Raw genomic sequence first — 27,565 nt, forward strand, 5'->3', positions numbered from 1 at the left:
ATTCTACGTTTTGGCGGAAGTCGATCACTGCGCGAATTTCCATCACTTGCTATTTTTTGCTCCACATTGGAACGGTTATTGGTTACGTTGACATGAATTGAGTTTGTGCAACATCCGCGGCTGTTCAACTTCCGCCTTAAAACCGTCAGCTGGGGATGTTGCGATTACGTGACATTCGCGTAGATTTCGGGTGGGTGAAGACACGGATTTGCGATATTGATTGAGTCAATTGTCAACGGTGGTCTGGTCGAGTGGTTTTCTGTGACTGATGATGCTTTATTACGTTGCGTGGGATTATCAGTAACAATTAGGCTCGTGGTCGTCAAGTGTAGTGTGGTTTTCGTAAATGGGTCGCTTCCAGCTGTTTTCTGTGTGATCGGTCGCGATTGTTTGCTCGTAGCCGGATCGCGAGCTGTTGGGTGTTTTTGGCTGGCGTTATCGATTTGGTGCACTTCTATGGGGTTTGGAAGTGTTGAGGCAATTTGATACGATTAGCCGCGAATTGAAGTGTCGTGCCCGCGCCCTGTCGTGTGAAAATTCGCTGTGGATCGGCGTGAAACGGAGAAAACATGAGCGTGTCACCGAATGCCTCGCAGCAAGCGGGCGCCGCGGCCAGTACTCCGGTTCGTGTGGCTGACAGCTCGTACGCAATGGGGACCTCCACGTCTTCGATGTCGTCCACGCCGCAAAACGCCGGCCTCAAGTATCCTGGTATGCTATTTACGCCTATTTTTAGAAAGAGTGTTTTTGTTTTATTGTGAGTGAGGTTTGCTTTGACAGTGCAGCTGCTTCAGGCGGCATCAGTTGAACACATCACGACAACACAACATGAGTAGCCCCAAAAGTTGGCACATTCGCGAGTGCGGTGGTCCGCCTAGGGAACTGCGCACATCTGATGCGGATAAATAGTTGACCCCAAGTGGCGTGTAATTATGTGTTAAAAGCATCGAACCGTGTGCTGCGGAGTGTTTGCGGCCTCACGGTCGCCCGATCTGCACTTAATGGCTTTTTGGATGATTGGTGATTTGCACATCTTCTCTGCAGGGAGGGAATTGACTCACTTTCTGATTGCACATTCCACTTACGACTTCCTTGTGCTGTCTTCAATTTTAATAACCCACAAGCCTTGAGATGGTTCTTCACCAATTATGATTCGTATGAAAAACCGTGCTCCCCTCTGATGAGAGTATCCGCTCAGCCCCTCTTTGCATTCGATATCAAAGTTAATTGGAGATGTGCTTACAACAATGATTGTCGCCTCTTATCGTAGTCACTTTTTGCTAAAAATAGTTTAGCTGATTAGCGGCGAAAGTGACTGAAACTTCGGAGCTAATGAAGTTGGCGCTGACGAAGCGGTTTCGAAGAAGGACCTGCCTGGCGCTAACATTAGCCCAAATCGATCGGGAACTACTTTTCAGAGTGCTTGAAAATGTACCACACGCTCAGATGCTGACGATTTTTTGGCAATTTCTCGCAGTGCGTAGGTTATTGAACTGTTCGCATATCAAAGAAAGTGTGCGAGGTAACTTGAAAGCGTTTTTCAGCACAGAAGTGGCGTCATTTGAATTGCAATTATTTTAGGTTGCTTTTGAAGGCTATAATGGATAGTGGTATTGCGTTGGTAGGGTGAGACGTTATTTTGCTAAGAATAAAGCAATCCATCACGAAATATGTTTGTTATGTCATCTCTACGGCATTAGGCTATTCATTCAAAAACAATGTTTATCTGTACGTCATAACTGCCGTGGATCTCAGGACGAGTTGCATCTTTGCAAGAAGCAAGCTTATGTAATCTTTGACGATTCCTACAGGCAGAGAAAAGAAGGCCACAATTATACGTTGTGCATTCGCCAATGCTCCAAAAACTGCATTCTAAACAGACTAGCGCAGGGGCTGTGTCTTTTTTCTGGAATTTTACGAGATAGAAACAAAACCTTATTAGAATCGATTCGATGTCTGTCTTTTTTTGGATGGAAATCTTCAAAAGACACTGGTCTGGACACACCAGCGTTTGGGATTTTTACCCACTAAAACCACCCCCGACTCCCTGCCCCCCGGAACTAACCTAAGGTGTTTACCGTTCACTTTAGCTTAGCTACCTTTCTTCTATACGCCCCTTTCGCAGTTTGGTTTGGATAGATGCGATCATGGAGTTCACCGCATCTGGTACCAGCGCCTCTCCTAGAGTCCCCTCTAGATTCCTCCTTTCTTCCACAAATCTCGGACAGTGGAAGAATACATGCTCTAGGTCCTCTGGGACTCCATCGCAATTTGGACAGTCGGGCGAGGTCTCCAATTTAAACCTGTGCAGTTATTGCCGATATCCTCCATGCCCCGTGAGAAACTGGGTGAGATTATAATTAATATTACGTCTGCGATGAGGGAGAGATTGGTTTCGCATTGTATATGTTCGCCATCTCATTTGCCAAGATGTCAATCGACATTATTCCCGAGGTAACCTAAAACCCTTTTGGTCTCACGCTCACAATTCTCGTAATCCCACTCAATCTCTCCCTTCTTCCATCAGTTTCATTGACTCCACTGCCAACTTCCCACAACAATCCTGCGACCTTCTCTGCACCTACTTCTCTTCAGTATTTTCTTCCTCGAGTCCTCCTCCCTCTACACCACAGTTAGATACTAGACAGCTACCTCACTCCCCCTTGCCCCTCAAGGGGGGAAATCAGTGCGAGTACACACGATTTCAAATTGTTTTGCCCTTGAGCATGAGCGAGATGTACCGAAAACCCGATCAGCTGTGTTTGACATACCGCCCGGACTTGCCAATGTATTGGTGAGATTGGCAAATTTTTGCTTATTTATAAGTGAATACGTGAAACAACTTTTTGCTATATGGGTGAGCACGCCGTAGTACCAGAATAGCAAAAGCTCACCGATCTCTCTCTTACCAATACGATTTGACGAAGATTATGCCTTTACCTTGTTTAGCGTCTCTGATGTGTATAGATAAGCTTTTGCAAGCACTCGAGGCTATGCAGGTCCTACAATGGCCTACAGCTTGGGTTCCTTTGACTCGTTCTTTCTCTAGTTTTAAGCGTAAAATTAAAGTAAATTTAAGCTCCTCTCTCTGAGGACAATATGTAATAAGGAATTTGGTTCTGTGTATTGTCCTCATTAAATAAATATCCTGGCTATAAGCAACCTAGAGGTATGCCGTGGCCCTCTTACGTTCGGCATCATCCTTGCCAGGGCCATGCTTGCAGTTGATGATTTGCACGTGTTGCCTATAGCTGAGCTTCCTGTCTATCACCATCCCCAAGTATTTGATGGTCGGCTTGGAAGTGATAATATGATTCCCGATTCTTCTTCCGGCGCTTAGTGATGAGCACCGCTTTTGTTTTTTCTTCGCAAGTGTCAGACCAGAGCTCTCTAGCCAACTTTTAACAGTACTGATTGCCTCGCCTGCATCTTGGAGATGCATTGCAACAACAACCAGCGCTATGGTGTCAACGTAACCCACCACTGTGGCTGCCCTCGGAAGGGGGGGATTAAGTACATCGTTGTATATGATGCTACACAGTAGTGGGCCCAATACGGAATCCTGCGGGACACCCGCGGAAACAATGTACTCCTGGGGTCCGTCATCGGTGTCATATCAGAGCCTCCTTTCAGTTAAATAACTATCATCGATAGCAACGAAATGATCTCTCTTCTGCTTCGAGTTACAGTCCGTATCCGCATGTTGCGATGACTAACCATTTCATCCACAAGAGGCGGAAATTCACCGGATGTGATCCGGTTAAAAATCGTGGTCAAGTGGTTTGTGACCACATGCAAGTTCTTTCGTGATGTGGTATACACTTCTGAAGTCATTGTTTTTTGCCGTCTCTTTCATTTGACTGACCAGCGGGAAAAAATCCCTTTTGTTACAGTGCACACTACGGTGATCTTCTCGGGGCATCACTAGCAGTGGTCAATTGAGTAAGGATGTTGCTCCTTAGCCTGGGCCGGAATTTCGCAGTCCGAATTCTGTCAGGACAGACTGTGCCTTGCGGTATCCGTCAGTGATAATTTGAAAACGGATTCACGTTTGCTGGCTTTCCAGAGTACAAGAACACAGTGCCATAAGTGTTGGGAGAGGAGTACTTTCTAGTCTCACCATTTTACTTCTCTCAGGGCCAGAATGTTGGAATTCTCACGCGAATTGAAGAAGATGAGCATTTTGAAGACGATAAGCAGGAAATACTTTGACTTGTGAGTCAAAGCACCATTCTTCAAAAGACGAAGAATAAATTCCTTTTGTATCATTTTGCGCTTTGCTAAAGAAATTGGGTTAGATCATATCACCCTCATTGAACACGACACCAAACATTTGAAAATTCATAGGAAATTGGAGACACCTTCGGGGTCGTGAGTGATCCAGCGGCCCTTCCTTCGATCGATGAGAGAAAAACCTGAGTCGTCCGGCAGCGTTGCTTCTCAAGCCCGTCATCCACGTTCAATTCGGCTCGTCAGTTACGCCTGAAGAGTCCGCATTTGACTGGCGGCCGTAATATGGATGGGATGCAGTTGGTCTGTCAGTTTTGACGGTTCGAATGAAAAATCGTTCGGCAAACTGGCCAAACATGTTTGTTCAGGCTGTGATCTCGTCTTAAGGCCTTCCACATGCAGAGTTCAACTAATGATGTTGCTCAGCTCCTGAGCCCGTTGAATGATGATGGGCACGTTGGCATGCTCTCCTTGTGTCTTCCTTTAGACTACTCCGACTACATACACAGTCGATTTTCGGTACCAGAAAAGTCGAATGATTCCAGTTGCCATGCTCTCAGCACTCTTTCGATTATCGCAGCTTTGTGCACTTGGTTTCAACGTTCCGACTGTTTTGAGGAATAGTACACACACCAAGCTATTTAAATATCCTTTTCAACTGTTCATGTCCTTATGTGTAAGTGATGGTACCAAAGGTAGCACAATTATCAGATGGCCGGATAAAGCACGGATTTATCGGTTACAACTTTTGGCTACCTTAATAGGAAAAGAATTGATTTTCGGAATGTGCGCTACCACGACATATAGCCTCCCCCCTCTAGGCTAAACTAAGGATTTGTACTCCCCCAAGTGGTTAGATGTCATATACTTCGAATCCACCTCCAAATTTGAGCAATAATTACGTCGCGACTGAGGTTTGGATTTTTTAGGCCTGAGGATATTGCGCGTTGTTGCATCACCTGGTGTGCACACTGCATCCAGCACACTCCAGTTAGCACATTGACTCGACAGTTAGGTAAACCCTCGTGTCAAGATTTCAGTCTCGCGTTGAAAGGTTTAATCACATATAAGACTTCACTTGTGTCTAAGAACATAATGCCAAATCCTCTTCCTTTCCACTGCCAGCAATATTGCTCGAGTTTCAGGTACAAGGGCCATGTATTCTGAGAGCCATTCATGTTTAAGTCCTAATATCAAATTTGTTAGAAGCACCCATGCTGAGGCAATCCTACAACCAGTTGAGTTGATTGCAGACTGGCGGGCGGTGGACGAAGCCTCACTGTGAAGCCACCATTACTTAGAATTCAAATTGACTAGAAGAGGACAGGTTGTAATAAAAAGGTTGAATCCTAGGGCAACGAATTTGGCATTTGAACAAACTCCATGGCGATAAGGTGCAGCTCCCTGGGCGGCCAAGAATTCCTTTGGCGTTAGAAACCCATTTGGAAACTCCATGTTGCACATTTGTAGAATGCTTTGAAAAGAGTTGTCATATTACTCGATGCAAACGATACCCAGCCAATTAACCAGATAACTTCTGAATGAAGACTGGGTAAACTTCCAGTGTGCGTTTAAGACCCTCGTAACAATTGGGAAGCCAGACTCTTTTAGAACATATAGGGAGGAGCTGGAAGGCGAAGAAGAGGCTTCAATTCTGTGCAGGGGAGCGGTGCGAAAGGAGTATATAGGTCACTGAGGGCGACCTCTAGGAGTTTAGTTTTGAGTTGTATGTCTATTTCTTGGCAGGAGGCTGAGGTAGTTTTTAAGAACTGATACTGCAAGGTAGCATGGTGCTGATGATACTACAGTTAAGTGGATCTACCTATGCTAATGCATAGATTGGAGTGAGCTGCAGCAGGTGATTGCTAACTGAAATAGAAACAATGAAAGGTTATCCTCAAAGAGGTGTGCCTTTTACAAAAAGGGTGAAGCTAAACGGTTTTTCCAAAGACCAGGGGAATAATTCTTCTTAAAAATGAAACGTACTCTCACCGTCTATGGGCTTTATGGGCGCATCTTCGTATCGACATGGGGACTCAGGGTTCATGAGGTAACATAGTGCGGTCCTTTAAAGTGAAACAAAAGAGTTTTCATTGCAAGTTGAACTGTATGTCTGAGTATTACTGGTGCTATGAGGTTGGAGATATAGTAAAGTTAGCCTCCAGCGAAGAGAATCGAGAGGTAGATCAAAAACAGAACAAGTTTCTGGAGCAAGGGTCGTCCTCTCTCAGATAAAAATTAAAGTTGATTTTTTTTTGTGACAATACACAAAGATCTTCCAGACTGAAATGTATGCGATCCTAAGGGCGATAATCGAGCGATTGACGAGCGATTGAAGGCCAAACACATAGCCAAGCACTTTTGAAGTCGTAGGGAAGCCTCTTGATCTTTGAACGCTACATTTAGATTCAATGTAGTGGAACCAATCTGGGTCGATGTATTAGCAAAAGAAGGTTCAATTTCTCTCATGCCAGGATCGGAACTAGGAAATGAGGTGCCAGCAACAGTGGCTAATGCTATCAGTAACTGGATGCAGTCTCTTCTGTGTGGCAAGTGGTAAGGCATAAATGTCGCTACACACACCAAACTTTTCGGGTCAATATCAAACAAACACTGGAATATTTATTGAAACAAAAGAAGACATGCAGAGGTATTTGTATTTTGGGCATTCTGATTTTATGGCCAATCAGATGATCAATCGTTTATACTGGATGGTTAGTGAAAAGATATCGTTGTTGTTGGATTATTTTACTAGAGACATGACTGTGGATTATCATTAACTTTTGGATATGTTTTTATGATTAACAATTCGTTTTATTTTGGAATTTCTATTGGAAATTGGTCTGTCTCTCAATTAGGCCAAAATTGCTAGCGTAGATGCGTAATTACCAGCGGATAAAATTGGAATACATATCTAATGGCATGTCAGATATAAAAAGCTCAGTATTATCAGAAAATAAAAAAAAAATTAATTTAAAAAGCGACTGCTTTGTTTGTTCTATTATTGGAAAAAACAATTGTAGCAGTACATCGCCGAGGTATGCTTCCAAACAAACTGACCGAATCGATAACGATCTCTAAATTTGACGGGTTTGCCTTGATAATTGCTTCAAATTGAATTTTTTTGCTACGTAGTTTGTGCTTATGGAGAGTTTGCAATTGTGAGAGCCAGGCCAGAATGATAACGTCAATCTGCCTTTTTTAAACTCAGTGCACGTCATCCTCTAACGCTTCGGGTCATTCTTGTAGAATACTTTCTTCGATTTTTATTCACCCAATCAACCTTTCTTAATCTGCCCCATTGCTTTTGTAAATTTCGAATATTTTTTGGCGTTTAATTTATCTTTCAGCAAAAAGCTTCCCGAACCCCATTTCTGAAAAGAAGTCCTAAGATCGATTTGAACAGAATGTTTAATCGACCCCTGTATCTTGTGCTCGGGAGTTGATTCTGTATGGTTAGAGATCGGAAATACTCAAACACAACATGATCATCATTATTTTCGGCATAACCCCTTAAGAGAGCTAATTAACTCTTCATACAGGCAGACTGAAAGATTTTTCTACTTTTGACATCACCTCCTATTGAACTGGTTAACAACTGAACCAAGACAATTGAACCTGTTAACCATTTCAGGGTAATTTTTCATCATCATCATCAACGGCGCAACAATCGGTATCCGGTCTAGGCCTGCCTTAATAAGGAACTCCAAACATTCCGGTTTTGCGCCGAGATCCACCAATTCGATATCCCTAAAAGCTGTCTGGCGTCCTGACCTACGCCATCGCTCCATCTGAGGCAGGGTCTGCCTCGTTTTCTTTCTCTACCATAGATATTGCCCTTATATACTTTCCGGGCTGGATCATCCTCATCCATACGGTTTGAGTGACCCGCCCACCGTAACCCATTGAGCCGGATTTTATCCACAACTTGACGGTCATGGTATCGCTCGTAGATTTCGTCGTTATGTAGGCTACGGAATCATCCATCCTCATGTAGGGGGCCCAAAATTCTTCGGAGGATTCTTCTCTCGAACGCGGCCAAGAGTTCGCAATTTTTCTTGCTAAGAACCCAAGTTTCCGAGGAATACATGAGGACTGGCAAGATCATTGTCTTGTACAGTTAGGGCTTTGACCCTATGGTGAGACGTTTCGAGCGGAACAGTTTTTGTAAGCCGAAACAGACTCTGTTGGCTGTCAACAACCGTGCGCTGATTTCATCATCGTAGCTGTTATCGGTTGTGATTTTCGACCCTAGATAGGAGAAATTATCAACAGTCTCAAAGTTGTATAAGGCCTACAAATAAGTTCTGTCGGTTTTCACAATAGATGGCGTAGCTTGTTTTTTATTCCATTGATCCATATTTCCAAACATTCATCGGAAAGCTACTGTCAATAGGCAAAAACGTCAGTATAAATTATTTAATTGAAGTCTAAACAACAATACTTTTTTCATTAACGAAAATGGCCAATTTTGTACCAAATAATGTGTTTTTGCGGGGAGTTCTACTTCATTATTTCAATATGAAGAAAAAAGCAACCGAAAGTCATCGCATTTTGGTGGAAGTTTATGGTGACCATGCTCTATCTGAACGAACGTGTCAGAGGTGGTTTGGACGGTTTAAAAGTGGCAATTTTGACTTAGAAGACGAAGAGCGCGCCGGACGGCCAACAATTTTTGAAGATGAAGAATTAGAGGCATTGCTCGACCAAGATCCATCGCAAACGCAAAAAGAACTTGGAAAACACTTGGAGTCACTCAGCAAGCCATTTCCAACCGTTTAAAAGCAACGGGAATGATCCGAAAGGTCGGAAATTGGGTTCCGTTTGAACTGAAGCCAAGAGACGTCGAACGCCGTTTTTTCACGTGGGAACATGTGCTCCAACGACAAGAAAGGAAGGGTTTTCTGCATCGAATAGTCACTGACGATGAAAAGTGGATCCATTACGATAATCCCAAGTGTCGGGCAACGTGGGGATACCCCGGCCATGCCTCATCATCGACGGCCAAAGCGAATATTAATGGTGAGAAGATCATGCTGTGTATATGGTGGGACCAGCTGGGTGTGGTATACTATGAGCTGCTAAACCCGAACGGAACGGTCACGGACAAACTCTACCGACGTCAAATGATGCGAACTCAAGAAAAAACCAGCAAAGGCATGATAAAGTTATTTTGCAACATGACAATGCTCGCCCACATGTTGTACAGCCCGTTAAAACATATCTAGAAACGTTGAAATGGGATGTCCTACCCCACCCGCTGTACTCTCCCGACATTGCTCCTTCTGATTACCATTTGTTCCGGTCGATGCAACATGACTTGGCTGACCAGCACTTCTCCAATTACGACGAACTCAAAAAATGGCTCTATGAGTGGATAGCGGCCAAGCAGGCCAATTTTTGGCGCGATGGTATCTCTGAATTGTCTGAAAGATGGAAGAAAGTTGTGGCTAGCGATGGGCAATACTTTGAACAATGAATGTATAACCAATTTTTCACAATAAAGCTTCAAATTTAAAGAAAAAACCGACAGAACTTATTTGTAGGCCTTATAGTTTCCTATCTTTATTCTTCCCGTTTGATCAGTGCGGTTTGATGTTGTTGGTTGGTTGGTTTTTGGTGCTGACGTTGCCACCATATACTTTGTCTTGCCTTCATTGATGTGCAGCCCAAGATCTCGCGCCAATTGCCGCCTGCTCGATCTGGATGAAGTCCAAACTGTCTTCATCTCGGGTGGTTCTTCCCATGGGTGGTGGGTGGATTAAAGAGGATCGTATCTCTTGCATTTACCTCAGCATCACGGATCACTTTCTCGAGGGTCAGGTTAAAGAGGACGCATGAAAGGGCATCCCTATGTCGTAGACCATTTTTATCTGGCCTCGCACATTGGTCAGGGTCAGCCTAGTCAGTCTTATCAATTTTGTCGGGATACCAAATTCTCTCATGGCCGTGTACAGTTTTACCCTGGCTATGCTATCATAGGCGGCTTTAAAGTCGATGAAGAGATGGTGCAACTGGTCCATATTCCAACAGTTTTTCCATCACTTGCCGCAGAGAGAAAATCTGATCTGCTGCTGATTTGCCTGGCGTGAAGTCTCTTTGGTGGCCAATGATGTTCTGGGCGTATGGGGCTATTCGGCCTAGCAAGATAGAGGAGAATATCTTATAGATGGTATTCAGCAACGTGGTACGTCTATCATTACTGCACTGTGTGATATCTCCCTTTTTATGTATGAAGCAGATAATGCCTCTTTGTCAGTCGTCAGGCATTGATTCGCTGCCCCACACCTTGATCACAAGTTGATGAACCACCATATTTAACCAACTCGGCTGTAATTCCCTTGGCTTCTGGCGACTTATAATTTTTAGGCCGATGAATTGCACGAACTGTTTCCTCTATAATCGGTGGTCGTAGTATTTGCCCGTCGTCTTTTTTTTGCCGAGACCTCCAACTCGCCGATGTTCTGGTTGTTCAGTAGTTCAACAAAGTACTCAACCCATCGCTCTAATGTGCCCATTCTTTCGGAAATCAGATTTTTCTCTTTTTCTCGGCAGGGTGAACATCAAGGTGTATAAGGCTTCATCCTGCTGACTTGTTGGTAAAACTTGCGCGCCTGGTGCGGTTGCTCCCTGTACTTTTCTAGTTCACAGACTTGTTGGTTCTCCCAGACTTCCCTTTTCCGTCTGTGAAGTCGCTTCTCCGCTCGCCGGAGTTCGTGATAAGTCTCTGTGCGTGCCCGCGTCCTTTGAGAATGGAACATTTCTCGGTATGCAGCATTCTTCCGTTCCGTAGCTAGCTTACATTCATCGTCAAACCAGCCGTTCCGACTCTTTTTGCGGCTTTCTTCAGGTGATTGTGATGATCATTTGCTGATGCTTCATCTCCAGGATCTCTGTTGACTGCGGTTATTGCGGCATCCATTTCCCTCTTATAGGTGTTGCGGAGGGCTGTGTTGTGGATGGCTTCAGTGTTAGCTCTCACCTGATTGTCATAGGGGATTCTGGGTGGTGTTGTTATTCGGGTTTTTGTTTAGTACTGCGCAATCCAAGTCTACATAAAGCATGTAATGTAACTAGTGCTGAGTACTAATAGCTAAGAACGTAACAATTGGTAATAGCGACGGGATTACGTAAAGGAAATCGTAACAATTGGTGACAGCGGTAGAAATACGTAAAAGCAAATTCGTAACAATATTGATCAAATAAATTAATGGCAATTAATGCTTTTTTTACGGGTGTCATTTTATTAATAATAATAATCGTTGGTGCAACAATCCACATTGGATCAGGGCCTTGAAGTGTGTTAGGACACTTCATTCAAGACCGTAACGGTACACTACAGTACACTGTAGGAGGCAATGTGGTCAGCATTGCGCTCGCTCGAGATTAATGTCCCGATTTGACTCAGGTACTCATTCACAGCTGAGTCGACTGGTATCCGACATCCAGTCACCAAATCCCTCTGCCCCCAGTGAGATTTGAACCGCAACCCTCCGCTACGACAGACCAGGACTTTAACTACTTGAGCCATCCAAACGCTAGGTCCAGAATGTCCAGCTTATTACTCTGATATTATTTAAGAAAATCATTAATTATTTGGCAGAGCGATTTTTATTGTGGCTAATTGTGAACTAACCAACCGAAAAATAGCCATCCTTGGGCTACAAAATACTCTCTATCACAATATCTGCTATATTTTGTAAATTTATAAATTTACGGTGATAAACTGGGTATCAGAATACTAGGATGAATCTAAAGAGCTTAAGTTAATCCTAGAACCGTGCAATAGTACAGGTTTTAATAGGAGTGTCATACTGAAAAGTTTAGTGGGAAACTCAGCATTATTAGCAAAGTTATAGTAAGTTGAAGTGGAGTGGGGTTTATTTTTGCATGCTTGAAAGTTGGATTTTTCGTCATGTGTTTTTTTCTTGTAAAATGGGAGTCGAACCTTAGTTAGAAATGATAATTGTGATATTTAGGAATTTAAACATTTATAATCGCTGTAAATTTGTGCTAGTCATTGACAATTTTTTTGGGGTGGGTTATATTTTTGCATGGGATTGTAAATAGTAGTGATAATTTCCAAAGTTTAAATTCTTTTTTCTTCCTTTGGGAATTTCCTTGATTTTAGAAATCTTCTGACTATTTAACATTTGACATATTTTCTGTCAGAAAGTGATAGTTGGTTCAAAAAGCTAGTTTTTTGCTGTTGTCAGCCCGTTTCAGGCGAATGCTCTAGACTTGGAATTATAAGCGAAGAACGTAGAATTGCGAGAAATGTCAAGAGGGGTAGAATTATTAGTTTAGCTTTCATTTGCATTGGGAGCCTGTTTCAGTCTTCTTCTTTCTTCTGAAAACATATTCTACCATTTACATCTCTTCCTACTCTGATAATAACTTCTGCATTTGAACGCTGAACTAATACGAGTACATACAGCCAGAATACACAATAAAGCACCTCAAATTGTTAGGATATTCCTTTTGTTTGGTTTCTTTGATTTATATTTCAATTATCGCTGCTTCTGATGTTTATTTTCAAATATAATTACATTCATGTGTATAAATTGTAAATTCTTGTTCTCTTTCATTGTATCTAATAATTACTACTGCAGTTGAGGAGAAAAAGATTCGGAGAACGTCTCTGCAAGTTCTACTTCCTAAGCTTTCGTCATCTGATAGCTTAAGCACCAGCCCTGGTCCGGCATCACCAGGTGAATGTAGTTGATTTTTTTTATTGTTGTCGTATTTGATTTGTTCTTCATGTAATTATTGTTTTAGCAGTTTTTGTTCACATTATAGCCCAGTAGCTGTGGTAAAATTGTGTCGATTTTCAAAGTTTTGGCCTCTATCTTGGAGTTCAAGAAATTGCATTGAGCTTAGTTTTCAGGTTCATGATATGTATATGTATGTACTTAATATGCTAATATTGTCTAACATTTGAATAACCAGGCCGGCCGGTAGGTAGAATAAATGTTCGTTCTCAAGTTAAAGATTTGCTGCCTTTGTGGATATTTGCAAATAGTTTGTGAAAGTTGTATGCACTGAAATTGATGTTTTATTAGTTGCATGTGATTTGATTGATTGAAGACACTCACCGTTTAAATATTTTTTCACGTGCCACTTATCAAAAGGCTTTCGTCGAATTTTAATATTGAATCCGAAACTAGAATGACTGGGAAGTTCTCTAGATTAATTTCTCTATGGATTCGTGACAGCAACAGTTGAAATCATGGAGAAAAGGAATACATTGTGGTCCAATCGGTTCAGTCATTTAGAGTTATCGTTTCGTCGACGTATAGCTAACTGCGTGCCAAATTGACTATGGCAAACCATCAAAGCAGAACTATCCCAAAAACCAAAGAAGTGATGAAAGCTGATCATTTGAGTCCCGCCAGCAGCTAAGTGCAATAACACTGAATTTGTGGCGCTAAGGCGCAGGAGGATGACGCAGTACTACAGAGCCTCAAATCCAACCCCAAATACAACTTTCGGGAATTGCCCATCTTCGGCTCGAACCTCTTTCTCTGCTGTGAATGCTCGGAAAAGGGTCCCCGGCCATACATTCCGGCCACCTTTCGCAAGGAAGTGTTCCACGCGGTTCACGAGTCAGCGCATCCAGGCATCAGGGCTACAAATCGGCTAGTCACCAGAAAATACTTCTGGCCCTCCATGAATAAGGACGTCAACTCCTGGACCAGAGAGTGCATCGCATGCCAGAAGTGTAAAGTCACCAGGCATGTAAGAAAAGAAGTGGGCTCATTTAACCGCACTACCAAGCGGTTCCACATCACACACCTCGACATCGTAGGTCCTTTGCGAGACTCGCACGGTTTCAAGTATTGCCTCACAATCATCGACAGGTTTACGCGGTGGCCTGAGACAATACCTCTGAAGGACATTACGGCGCAATCTTGTGTCGAAGTCCTCTGTCGGGAGTGGATCCCTCGCTTTGGTGTCCCTGCAGTGATTATCACTGATCAGGGAATGCAATTTGAGTCCACCCTTTTCTCGGAGTTAGGCAAACTCCTGGAATTCAAACGCCAGCGGACTACGGCGTACCACCCGCAATCCAATGGGATGCTAGACCGTTGGCACCGGACGCTGAAAGCCGCAATTATGGCCCGCCACGATCCGTCCTGGACTCAAGTCTTGTCTCTCGTCCTACTTGGCCTCCGAAAAACCCGCTGAGAGGTATTTGCTGCCAGCCCCGCGGAGCTGGTATACGGGGAGAGCCCAAGATTCCCAAGTGATTCAGTCTTCGTCAAGAGATCGGGTCTCACAGATTCGGAATTACTGCATTCATTTTATGTGTAATTTTACAATTGAATTTGAAGTGGCGAATCACCGACCTAGCAAGGTCGTTTTAATTTAGTCAAAAAAATGTTCATTTTAAATTTATTGCAAAATAATTAAAAGTGTAGTGCTAAATGTAGAGAAAGGGATGTTTATTATTATATTCCTCCTTGATCAAATTTGGAGACATCTACAAATTAATGCGTTGACACGCGATTACACATTCTCTTGATAAATCTTTTCGTCTCAGCAAAGAGTTCCTCCGTGTATTGTCCTCGATTTCCATTCATTGATCCACCCTTGGTGTGACTTCATCCCACTTAGAGTCAACCCACAATCTGTCTAACAAGCGGCTGTATGCAAGGGATTCGTTTGCTCTTTGCTGCAAAAATAAGCGCGTAGCGAGTCGATTTGCCGGCGATGTTCTGCCGCAATATTAGCCACGCTCTTGCCTAGAATGTCATGAGACAGCTTCATGATTCAGCTTGCAACACCTTCGTGTTGATGGGTTTGTAGAAACCGCCAATTCTCTTCTTACCATTTCTGAGACGTGTTCTCCCGGGTGGTATACTTCCAAGAGGGTCTGTATAGACTCAACCCTGGAGTTCGTGAAAGTATCATCCGGTTTTCTAAGAGAGTCCAAAATGGCCGACTCGTCCTTATTAAGAACTCTGCACAACCTGGAAGTCTCCCTTTCACCTTCCAGTTCCGCACAGTACGCTCTAAAAGAGTCTCGTTTCGAACGTTTTACGAGCCTCATATATTCACGCTGTGAGTTCCGGAAGTTTAGCCAAGCTTTATCTTTATTGTCTTTGCAAGCACGATTTAGAAGTCGTCTGGTTGATTTTCTGAGTCTCTGCAGTTCTCGGTTCCACCATGCAACTGTTTTACCACGTTGGCCTCGGAAAATAGGACAAGCCTCTCCAAAGCACTCTAAAAGTGTGCGATTCAGAGTTTTCAATTCATCTTCCAGCGCCAAAGGTGTCCTTAGTTGCCAAGAAGTTCATCGAACTTCGTCCAATCCGTTTTACAAGGATTCTGTCTTTGTATTACAGGCTGTGTGAGTGAGAATTCATCCAGTACTCGCCAGTTTCTAATCAACTCTAACAACTTTGAAGTGCAGATTGTTAGTCCAATTACTTCATTTCTTCTTGGTCCCACGAACGTAGGGGCGAACCCTACGTTCGCGGTCATCAGACCAGCTGAAGGGATAAAATCAAACAGCTTCTCTCCTCTAGGATTGCATTTGCTTCTTCCCCAACAAATATGCTGAGTGTTCGCATCACAACGTATTAAACGTTCAAGGCCACTTGATACTGCATACACTACCAGATCCCTTAGTTCTTGCGTCGGCGGAGGGCACAAAGAATCATAGGATAAGTAAGCAGAGGTAACTATGACGTTTCTCCTCTTGCCATTAACCTGGTATTGTAAGTTGACCGCAGCAATGTTCTGGCAACAGAATTGTCTCAGCATGGTTGCCTCTAACAATTTTGACATCAGAACGCTGTCCCTCGATCTCGAGGATCTTTCATCGAAGAATATCCTAGTCCCCTTGACTGATCCAATACTACAGATTCTGTTAAAACGAACTCATAGCTCTTGAACCAGAAATATATAAGGGCAGTCCTGCAACTTTGCCAGCTTTGCCGCCAGTAGACAGGAAGAAGCTTTGGCATGCTGCAGGTTGATTTGACTAACTCTTATGTTTGTAGCCATAAGTGCAGTCTAATATGAAAATCGCCGCTAACTGAAAAGTTTGCTGCATTCAGTGTGAATCTCACCGAGGTTACCAGCTTGTCCTCGCCTTCCACCGAAAGTTCCGCTTTCTTGCGTCCGACTTCTCTGGATATTGCCACACTTGGTGGTGTAGCAACGTTTATGTCCTCATTCTTAAGAAACTTCACCTTCTTTCGCACTGCCTTCCATTGTCGTCGGCTAGAAGCCCTTTCAGATTCACGGAGTCCGGGCTGTATGGATCTATTTTCACATACCGGCGTTAGACCAGTTGCGTCACATTACCAGCTTTCCTTTCTTCCGTTTTTCCTGGTACAGGGAGAGGAGAAGGTTCTGACAGGCAAGCCTGTAGTCCCCTCTCCTTTGCGGCTGAAGTAGACACCGGGTGTAGGTTTTCCATTGAAGTGGAGAACCTGTCTTCCACAGATTTCTCCGTGGGGGAGCATGAATAAGGGGAGGCCTCCAAAATCCGTGCCTCGGCCACGAACTGATTTTTCAGAGTCGCGGGTGGATTCGAAGTCTGACTTCTTACCACTTGGAGAGTTACAATCCTTTGTTTCCATCTTCATGTGTTTTTGGACACTCTTAGTGTAGTAGTAAACTTCCACAAGCTCCCCCACCACGGCAAGGTGGTGTCCGAGGGCGAGCTTTTACCAATTGTTTTTATACTATACATTTTTAAGGTTCTGTTTGCAAAACAAAACCTTATTAAAATCGGTTCAATGTCTGTCTGTCTTTTTTTTTTAGCTGGGGGAAATCCATCATGGATACGCATCTGTAATCTAAGACACGCATGCCGGACTCTTATTGTTCCGGTATTGCTTCGCGGGGCTGTTCAGATCTTAGCTGTTCACTCTAAACGAGCTGCTACCGCTTTGCGTGGCGTTAATTGCAGTAGCTTCCCTTCTATGTCTCCGCTGTACTTCTGCTACTTTTAGTTGCTGGTGTATCCGTTTCACCATTGAAACTACCGCGTCCCATGTTGTATTTGATTGCAACATGTACCTTATCAGATTTTCCACCGTTATACGGGTATTTAGCTTTGTTTCAAGCTTCCTCCTTGAGCGTTTAAATCTGGGGCAGGCGAAGAAAACGTGTTCTGCATTTTCGGCTGTACCTTCACACGTAGGACAATCGGGCGATTCATCTAGACCGAACCTATAGAGGTAACTCCTGTATCCACCGTGTCCGGTTAAGAACTGAGTCAGATTGTAACTCGTCTCACCGAGGTTCCACATAGTCCACATGCTTATGTCTGGGGTAACCTGTGTGTCCACCGGTCATTCTCCGTCTGCTGTTTGTCATGCAGCCAGTGACCGCAAACGCTTATTTTGCTTGTTTAGGCTTGCTTCCTGATTTTCGTACAGACGACTTGCCTTATCGGTTAGAATATCTACCGGGATCATCCCTGCAATCACACATGCTGCCTCATAAGATGTTGTTCGGTAGACGCAGCATGTTCGGAGAGCGCTTAATTGATATGTAGCTTGAAGCTGTCTATGATTTTCTCCGATTTTTTCGCCGGCGCAGTATAGAGCTGACGACTCGCGATAAGAGTATTCGTCGACTGTGCTTCGGGCCGTTTACATTTGGATGCGTCCTTGCCAGTGTTGAGCTGATAGTCGCCGCTTTCTGTCCAGTAAGCTTTTGGTGGGGTTTAAAGCTCAGCTTGGAATCGAATATTACTCCTAGGTATTTCAACGATGATTGAGAACTAACAACATGCGCCCCGTTGCAAATTTCAACAAGTTTCTGTTTCCGCTGCTTTGTAAAGAGCACTAACTCCGTCTTGTGTTCGGCAAGCTCCAGCCCGTGGTCTTTAAGCCAAGACTTGATCGTCCGTATAGTCTCGTTCGCATATATCTGTACTTCGTCGGGGTGATTGGATGTTATGACCACTCCAACGTCATCTGCGAATCCGACACGGCTCGTTATTGCATACATCTTCGACCCTTCGTCCGTATCATAAAGTAGCTACCGCTGTCGGAAGTAATCGAAAATTATATTTAATATGTATTTTGGTGTTTGTGCCGCGATGAGCGCTTTGATGATATGGTTCCATCTGGCAGAATTAAACGCTTTCTTGATGTCAAGAGTCACCAGTGCGCAGTATTTTCCTTCGTCGTAGGCTTTTCTGGCTAGTTCAAAAACCAGTTTGGGAGCATCAATCACCGACCGAGCCTCTCGGAAGCCAAACTGCCTATTCGATAAATAACCTCCACTATCAATTAATGGATGTAACCGATTGTAGATTATCCGCTCGAGGACCTTGCCTATTGTATTGAGAAGACAGATAGGTCGATAGGATGTTGGTTCACCTATCGGCTTACCTGTCTTCGGGATCAATACAAGATTTTGTATTTTCCACTCTGCGGGGAAGGACCCTGCTTTTAAGCAGTCTGTAAATACCTGTTAAAAACTTGTGCAAACATGCTTGGTGCCATTCTCATCGCCAATTTTAGCGCCTTGTTGGGGATTCGATCCCTGCCGGGGGCTGCAGCATCTCAGGCCCTTTTCACTGCTTCCAAGACTTCGTCGAGGTATGTCTTTGGCGCTCATTAGTATCATTGGGAAGATTGTTTCCGGATGTTGGGGGAACAATGTCGAAACTATCTCCCACAATAATCTAGGGCACATAATAGGAGTGGACCTTTTGCCTTTTATTGCTGATATAACGGACTTGTACGCTTCCCCTTCTGTCTTGGGACAGCTGCGATGCTTTTTCGATGGCTGTTCCAATAAACTCGGTGTTCCACTGCAATACCTCGAGAAATGTATCCTCATCAAGTGCTCTTGATGACCAACCTGTTTCTGGTTTCTTCAGGTGACGATTTATTGTTCTGGATCCCTTTTCAATAGTAATATATATCGCCTAGCTCTCCACGCCTAAAGGTGTTTACGCTTCCGATGTTAGCCAGGGTGACGTTAGGCAGGAGAAAACCTCGAGTAGAATTCTTCCCCTTTCATTTGTTTGCCCAAGCGTTGAAGTCGCCAGTAATAATTTTGGGGTTGCGATCTTTGGCGTCTCTCGCCAGTCTATCTAGCATGTTGCAATACTCTGGTGTTGTCATACTTGGGGCGGCATAACTGCTGTATATGTAGAGGTCATCGATTTTAACCCTTAATCGTATTTGCGGTGCTTCATTGCCTGCTGTAAGGATCGATTGCCGCAAGCCCACACCGCAGCCTTTCCACCTATATCTGTTTCCTAGACGCCGTGATGAAGGCTTTTGTATTGCTCGCAGACAATAGCAACACCGATATACTTTCTGTGCTAGCAGGTCCTGGGCGGCTTGGCAGTGATTTAGATTCAGCTGAATGACCTTCATTTACGTAGTGTATTTAAAGCTATCCTGTAGGCTGGAAACCTGGTGCTATTCGTTATGTGGTTAGAATCGTGATTTTTGGTTTCCCTGCATAGAAGGCAATGAGGGTTTTTACTGCAGTCCTTCGCCAAATGATTTTCCTCTCTACATCTTCGACACAGTTTGGATCTACCAATGGTGTTAGTGCAATCCTTCGCCATATGTCCGAGTCCGAGGCATTTAAAACACTTTTATTAGTGAAATTTGGTCACGCCTACACACGACCAATGCGGATTTTATCCCCAGACAATGATTTTGTAGCTGAGGTCATAGACATAGTTAGGGTAGCTGTCTGCGTTCCACCGTACGCTCTCCTCAGGCTCTTGATGTCAGTTTTCACAGTGTGTTAAAGTTTTGGTATAGTTGGTTCCTGAAATTCAGTATATTTGATTTGTCATAACATTATTTCAGGAATAAAGTTGTAGCCAGATTATCATTGAAATTTGTAAATGAGATTAGGTTTCTCCAGGAAGTCACTAACTACCCAAAAAAGAAATTCGTCTGTAGGTCGTGTCGTGGTGATTCAAGTTTTGAGTAGACAAAGTCAAATGTTATTGCGCTAAATGTAATTTCATAACTTGGCTTCTTTGATCCGTCTGGTATGCTAGTGGAAGATTTGTATATGACGACGACTATACACGAATGTGGCCTAGTTTGTCTGATTAATTCATCAATTGTCAGCCATAATTCCCAATTAAGCGCTACGCTCACTTTACTATGAAACAGCTTCGCGCTGAACTTGGAAGTACGTGGGGGGATGCTAGTTGAATTAGATTAATATAAACCAAAGTTAGTTTTATAAAAATACTAATTTCCGCCATGACCCCGACGTGATTTGAACACGCAACCTTCTGATCTGGAGTCAGACGCGCTACCGTTGCGCCACGGAGTCGTTGTGGTACTATCTGCTTGGTTTTAGGTAGACTATCTTTTATTTTGAACCTATCTTTTTTTTCCAATTTATATTTCCACTGAAATATCAAGGCCTTATGCAGCTATCTATACCTGGCACTTAAAAGCAATTCAAATGTATCTATCGCTGTGAAATTGTATAGGTAGAAGAGGGCGAGCAAAATCTCTTTTTATACCTCTCATGAACTGCTCAGGTAAAATGTATTTATCAAAGAAATCTATTTTCGAGACAAGCGATTGGCACTGTCTATAGACAACTGGTTGTGTCTATGATGAGTTATTAAGCGAAATTGTAACACCTTTCAATATTGTTCATGTTGTTAAATTGAAATATCTGGTCTTACTGTCTATATTTAACCGTGACGTTTCGACCTAAATCTTTTTCAAAAAAATGTTTTCTTCTTGAAAAGACATCATCAAAAATATACGAAATATCTTGTAAAATACATTTTCTATGTTTTCTTTAAAAAAGAAATCCTTATTCCATGACCCCGACGTGATTTGAACACGCAACCTTCTGATCTGGAGTCAGACGCGCTACCGTTGCGCCACGGAGTCTCTGTTATCCGTTAAGCGATTCCTGTGGACATGCAGTTATCTCAAATTTGAAGTCCATATCTTTTGAATAATTTGCATTTGCATATTTGAATAAATCGATAAGTCGTGAATGTAGAATGCAACCTGTTGAAGTGAAGAATGAATTTCATTTACACGTGAGGTTTCTACGAACTTGTAGCTTAGAGATTTGTTTTGCATTCAAAAATAGTATCTTAAGTTAATTCATAAAAGTGAAAGGTGGAAGATTAACAGTTTTTGCTATAGATTTAATATGTGGTCCCACAGACAATTTGAATTTGCTTAATGATAACGTATCGCAGTCGTTTTTGTCATCATTTCGATTTAGTTAATATATTTTTTCTGATTATTGAATTAACGACCTTTTCAAAATTTTTTGCGAAGATACAATTCCGGTTGTCGAATTCTAAGGCCTATTATATAATCACATAAAAATTCTCGTGTGTTTTGTCTATAGATAAAGTTCTATATTTGTCTACAAATCGGGTCGTCTGTCCAGTAACTTTTTATAGACAAAAATCCAAAGTCTATGTTCCCATTTTTGATGAAAAGCGTGAGACATGTTGCGCAAGATTTTGGGAGTGTGGGGGTGTGCATAGTAGGAAACTATTACTCGCAGGTGTCGATAGATTGTTTTGTCTATTTTCTAAATACATAATGTGGTCGACAAAGAGGACATTATTTCCTGAACGGGTGGTGATGTCCCAAGACTACGAGTTGAAATTGATTTGTAACTGTTTATAAACCAGATCTTGGTTGTACTTACAGATAGTCACGCGACTTTATTTCTTATTGTGTAGTTTTCCTACTGAGGAATTATTGAATAAAAAAAATGGATTCATTCACGCCACTTGTATACTTGCCTCCTATGTGACTTCCTCCTCAGATATAACAGATTTGTGTCGGCGTCGTTGAGTATGGCGTGAATTTATTAGTCAATTATGAAATGTAAATTATGAGAAAATGTTTTTTTTTTGTCGTGACATTTCATGGTAGTATCGTATATGCGTGACAAATTCCTTTTTAAGGTTTTGTTTGTAAAACAAAACCTTATTAAAATCGGCTGTCTGTCTGTCCGTCTGTCTGTCTGTCTGTCTGTCTGTCTGTCTGTCCGTCACACGCATTTTTCTCGAAGACGGTTGTAGCGATTGGCACCAAATTTGGTAGAAAGGTGGGAACTGTGAACGCTCACGCATATAGTGAGTTACATCATTTTACGTCGAATTTAAGGGGGGGTCCCCATATATGCAAAGGGAGGGTGTAAATTTTTTTTTCATCAAATATAGTCATGTGGGGTATCAAATTAAAGGTCTCGATTAGTACTTTTCGAAGCCAGTCCTAGTTTTGACATTTGTTGAAAAGGTGGGGGGTGCGGGGGGTTGAAAGTGGTCATTTTTTCAACGAACCCATTCTCAGAAACTACCAAACCGAAAAATCTGAAAAAAATTATGGGGGTGTCACTATATGGCACCTAGGCTCCGAAATACCCTCCATACCGATACCTGTTCAAATAAAGTTAATAATAGTACATTACTATAATTTTTAGTAATTGACAGGAAACCCCCCCTTAAGTTCACCCTAGAATCAGAAAACTTGGCAACAATATAGGCTACAGCATAGAGCATGATCCTGCCAAATTTGGTGAAAATCGCACTATTACTAACAAAGTAATACTAAGTCAAAGCTGTCGCTTCTCTGCAAATTCGAGACTATGAATGTCAATATCACTTGAAAGTGGCTATTTTCACATAATATATGCATATTTTACGTGCTACATGCTAATAAGACAAATGCACAACCAAATCTCTTTATAAAAGAAATAAACAAAACCTTTCATACCTGAAGCGTCTAGCTTCCGGTTTCCCGACTTGTTTCTCCTTGTGGGCATTTGTGTAGTTCTATAGTCTGGTCAATCGATCAGGTTGGCCACTTTTCTCATAGACGTGGTCCAGGTGTAGTCGAGAGGTTCTCAAAACACCACCTAGCGTACCAAACCATCGCTGTTTGGGTTGACTTAGCTAGCGGGTTCTTCTCAGCCTAGATTACATGACTACCTCATTGAGGCTGCCCCTCTCGCAATTACTCCATGTTGGATTTAACGTCATATTGATTGGGGATGTCTAATTTCATACGTAATCATAGTGTGTTAAGCCAGTGTAACATCTTTGTCTCCATTACTTCAAACAGGCATTCATTGTCTTGGTGACACTCATAGATATATAGGGTGACTAAGAGAAAGATGCTGTGGTAAATTTTGGATTTGAGGCGGTCATCAATGCGTCAATCGGAACCGATGAGAGTCATGGAGTGCTGTTTCATTAAAGTTGTGTTATGTCAATGGGTGATGTAATTTTCTGGCACAGTTCACCATGGGCTTAGAGAGGAGATACAAAGCACTTAAAGCGCTCAGTACTCAAAGGGTCGCTCTTACTGACTCACTGTCAGTGTCTGGTTTTTGTGTCACATGTCAAAAATGATGTTTTATTCAGAATCAGTAGCAGATCGTGCGGAATGAAACTGTCTTTCCACTCTTGGAAAAGTTGCTGGAGATTAGCGTTTTAGTGATTCGCTAGAATCATCTGCATAGATATAATGCGTAGGGTGCTGAATATAGGTTGTCACAGCGTCAATGGCATGATCGATGACGATTTGTGAGACATCGAACGAGATATGGAGCCATTTTGGCATACCTACCATACTTCAAACTTTATTTTTCGGATCACGGTATAGTAATTTAATCTGCTGCAGGGGATCCTCTGGCCCTTATGTAATGTATACCGTATGATTTTGTCAGGCACGCGGTCAAACGTCTTCTCTACATTCAGGAATGCAATGTAGAGAGGGAGACGTTTTCCACTCCATAAGCAGCCTCGTCGAGTGTTTTGTAACTTTCCGCAATTCTTGACAAATACGGTTGTAACTGTGATTTGGACAATGTGAACGTTATTGTATTTCCACTACCCTGTCTATTCGGGTCCTTTCAATTCCAGTTGTTCCTTGCATAGTTCGAAGTGGTTCTTTACCAATGGCTTTGTAAATGTATCGACCAGAATTTAGTCTGACGGGCAAAAATGTATTTTTTCCTGGAGGGCTCTTACTTGGAGGTAGTATTCCTCAATGTGATTTTTCCTAGCTCCAGTGCGACTTGAAATCAACTTAATGCACGCCTGGTTTGTTTACAAAGGAACAACGATATATTCAGCCTCCGTTGAAGATATCGCGATAGATATTTGCTTTCTGCTCGACTAGACAATGAGGCTATTTTGTTTTTTTATTATTTGTCCTTTGGGATCCGACAGGTTAACAGTCCAAACAGGATCTGACCCACGAAGTACACCAAAAGACTATCGTTTATGGCCGAAAACAGCCAAATACAAATTTATTAAGTTTGATTCTTTTTAAGACTGTGTAAACACAAAACTATATTAAAATCGGTTCGCTGTCTGTCTATCTGTCTGTCCGTCACACGCATTTTTCTCGGAGATAGCGATTGGCACCAAATTTGGAGGTGGAAAGGTGATATAGTGAATGACATCCTTTTACGTCGAATTTAAGGGGGTGTCTCCATACGTGCAAAAGGGAGGTGTACATTTTTTTTCATCAATTATAGTCATGTGGGATATCAAATTAAAGGTCTCAGTTAATTCACGCGACGATACATGTTAGTGTTTTTTAGTCGTTATTGTAATTAATGATGATGACCAGGACACATTATAAATTTTAGTATACAAAAAGATGAGATTCGGGAAAAACAGGGCGCATTGTAAAATCAAGGTTAGTTGAAGTCCGGAAAACTAAGCTTTAGTATTATTTCGAGTGAACTGAAAGGTTATCTGCATCCTCCATTTGAACGGTCTCCCCAGACCAGAAAGCCGGTAGCGACTTGACGCATGAACACAGAGGCTGCTCGGTAGTTTAAAGGTATTTCACACCGTGTGCATCTACTAACCATTGCGAACCATTGGAGCACCGAGGGATAATGACAGATTAATGCAAGGAACAAGAACGGGGATGGCAGGAAATTCCATGCTGCGAAGAGGCTGAAACTGACTTTAGCCTGCATAAAGAAATATAAAACGTCATCAATTATGCAAGGACTTCTATCCAAAAAGATTTCTGGGAGGTTGAAAAACGTATTATACCATCTACACTTAATCCGAAACCGGGCATAATCCTTATAATCGAAGATTATGTGTTCATTAGTTTCTCTATCCATGCAAGTGTTATATTTGTCCGAATCTATGTTTCCAAACCTCTTCAGAAAAACTTTGTTATATGTGTGACTAGCCTGAAGGAGATTCAGTAGTTTTTCTTCGAAAGCTGTAAGCGTAGCTCCCGGTTGAATTATTGGTAAAGAATAATAATAATAATAATCGTTGGCGCAACAATCCATATTGGATCAGGGCCTTGAAGTGTGTTAGAGCACTTCATTCAAGACCGTAACGGTACACTAGGAGGCAATGTGGTCATCAGCATTGCGCTCGCCCGAGATTATTACCCTGATTTGACTCAGGTACTCATTCACAGCTGAGTCGACTGGTATCCGACGTCAAATCACGATGCAAATTCCACTGCCACCAGTGAGATTTGAACCGCGACCTTCCGTATGACAGCCTAGTGCTCTAACCACTGAGCTATCCGGACTGGATTGGTAAAGAATGTTAGACAAAAATCGTCCTTTGACACGTGATATCGCCAAAAATCATCCTCCCACTCTTTATAGGAATGTTCCTGAATTTACTTCGACATATTTACAGTGGAGGGTTCTACCAAACTTGTGGGACTAATGCCCAGAGCCTTACGGGCCTCTACATGGGCGAGTTCATTTAATTGGTGCCCTACATGCGCCGGGCACCATAGAAGCTTTAAAGACTTAAAAAGGGTATGTATTTTACCCACTAGGCGATATGATGGTGTAGTTTGTTTGAATAATTTACAAGTATGGAGAGAGTCTGTAATGATAACAACCTTCTCCTCATCCATCCTGAAAGTCACCTTGAATGCCTGAAGCACGGCAAAAGTTGGGCTGCCAAATTCGAACTCAAATCCAAGGAAAAACGCGAGACTTGCGTCCCATCCGGACCAACCACCGTACAGGCAGATCCACCACGTCTGAACGCAGCATCAGACACCATGACTTCCACCGGCTTGCCACACGCAGCCGCCACTTGGGCTCCGCCACAAATGCCCCCCAAATCATACGACAGGATAACCTGAATCTTATTAAACGTTGCGAAAATAACGTTGGGAATTACAGTGGCAAACAAGCTCCGGAATGACTTATATATTGAGGAGAGGCCATTTTCAGTATCCGGGTTCAGAACCGAAATTTAAGAAGTTCTTTGGCTGTCAAGAGAGCCTTCTGGGACGGAGAGGCGACTCCTTGGCCAAAGCAAAAATCTTGTGCAATGTATTTTGACGGATTCATAATGGACGTAGCGGCATACTCTATAATGGGCCTTACCACAGATCTATAGGTGTGAGACCCCAAGAAAAACCACTTGAACAATTAACCAACCTGCCTGCCTTTACGATTTTAGAAATAATGGAGTTTAAGTGGTCTCTGACCGAACATGTTCTCGTTACCTCCCTACCTAAAAGGTGATGGATTTGACATGAGCAAGGGTAAGTTTATTAATTTTAATGAACATGGGAGTTACCCTGCTTCTCTTAAAGGATGTAGATTGGGATTTGGTTATGCTGACTGGTAGGCCCAATCTTCGGGATTCATCAACAAACACATTTATCTGCTTTTGCAAACATTTGGAAGTTGACAACCAATCGTCTCCAGTGGCCAAAATGATGAAATCGCAAATTGGAAGATTTCATAAATGCTATGGTAGCATTTATTATGCAGGAATGTTGTATTATTATTGAATAACATTGGACTTAACACGCGTTCTTGGGGAATGCCATTTACAACTTGAACGCTCTTCAGCCCTAGTTGTAGGCGTCGATTGGACATTATCCTTGACACCCATGAAATATAATTTCATCAGGAAAGGGGGAATGTGACATTATGTCGCTAAGGGTAGCCCGATCAACTTTCTCATAGGCGTTCTTCACATTCTGCACCCCACTTGTTTGGAAATTTGAATGTCAATATCACCCGAAAGTGGATATTCTCACATAATATATGCGTATATTACGTGTTACGTACTAATGGGACGAATTCACACTCAAATGTCTTTATGAAGGAAATACACACAATGTTTCATATCTGAAGCGTCCAGCTTCCGGTTTTCCGACTTGCTAGATTTTCCGGTTGGATGGAGTGACTCCTTAACACCCGTGCTCTTCCTTTCGCAACTAATCTCAAAACTGATACTTGCTTCGTAAAGTACTAATGAACACCTTTCATTTCATACCCAACACGCCTATTTTTTTAGAAAAGCATGTGATTCGCTGCATGCGTCGTTTCACCAAATTTCGCGTCAATAAGCGTCAGTGCA

At 42.6% G+C, this 27,565-nt stretch overlaps 1 protein-coding gene and 2 non-coding genes across 5 annotated transcripts in view; 1 reads left to right on the forward strand and 2 right to left on the reverse strand.

Annotated features, from left to right (window-relative positions):
- Positions 1-106: 106 nt before the first annotated feature.
- LOC119653246 (oxysterol-binding protein-related protein 8) overlaps positions 107-27,565 on the forward strand; it is a 63,046-nt gene continuing 35,587 nt past the window's right edge. Inside the window, exons 1-2 of one of the 3 annotated variants that reach the window (XM_038057846.1) lie at positions 107-711; positions 12,843-12,941. In XM_038057846.1, coding sequence (XP_037913774.1) covers positions 570-711; positions 12,843-12,941 — 241 coding nt within the window. In that variant the 5' untranslated portion in view covers positions 107-569. The remainder of the gene's footprint in view (positions 712-12,842; positions 12,942-27,565) is intronic. The other 2 variants (XM_038057851.1, XM_038057847.1) reach the window with 2 other exon arrangements.
- Trnaw-cca lies at positions 20,446-20,517 on the reverse strand. The gene has a single exon. It is a non-coding gene; the product is annotated as a tRNA-Trp (tRNA).
- Trnaw-cca lies at positions 21,024-21,095 on the reverse strand. Its single transcript has one exon. It is a non-coding gene; the product is annotated as a tRNA-Trp (tRNA).

The sequence above is a fragment of the Hermetia illucens genome, chromosome 3 (genome assembly GCF_905115235.1).
Source record: "Hermetia illucens chromosome 3, iHerIll2.2.curated.20191125, whole genome shotgun sequence".
Classification (NCBI taxonomy): domain Eukaryota; kingdom Metazoa; phylum Arthropoda; class Insecta; order Diptera; family Stratiomyidae; genus Hermetia; species Hermetia illucens.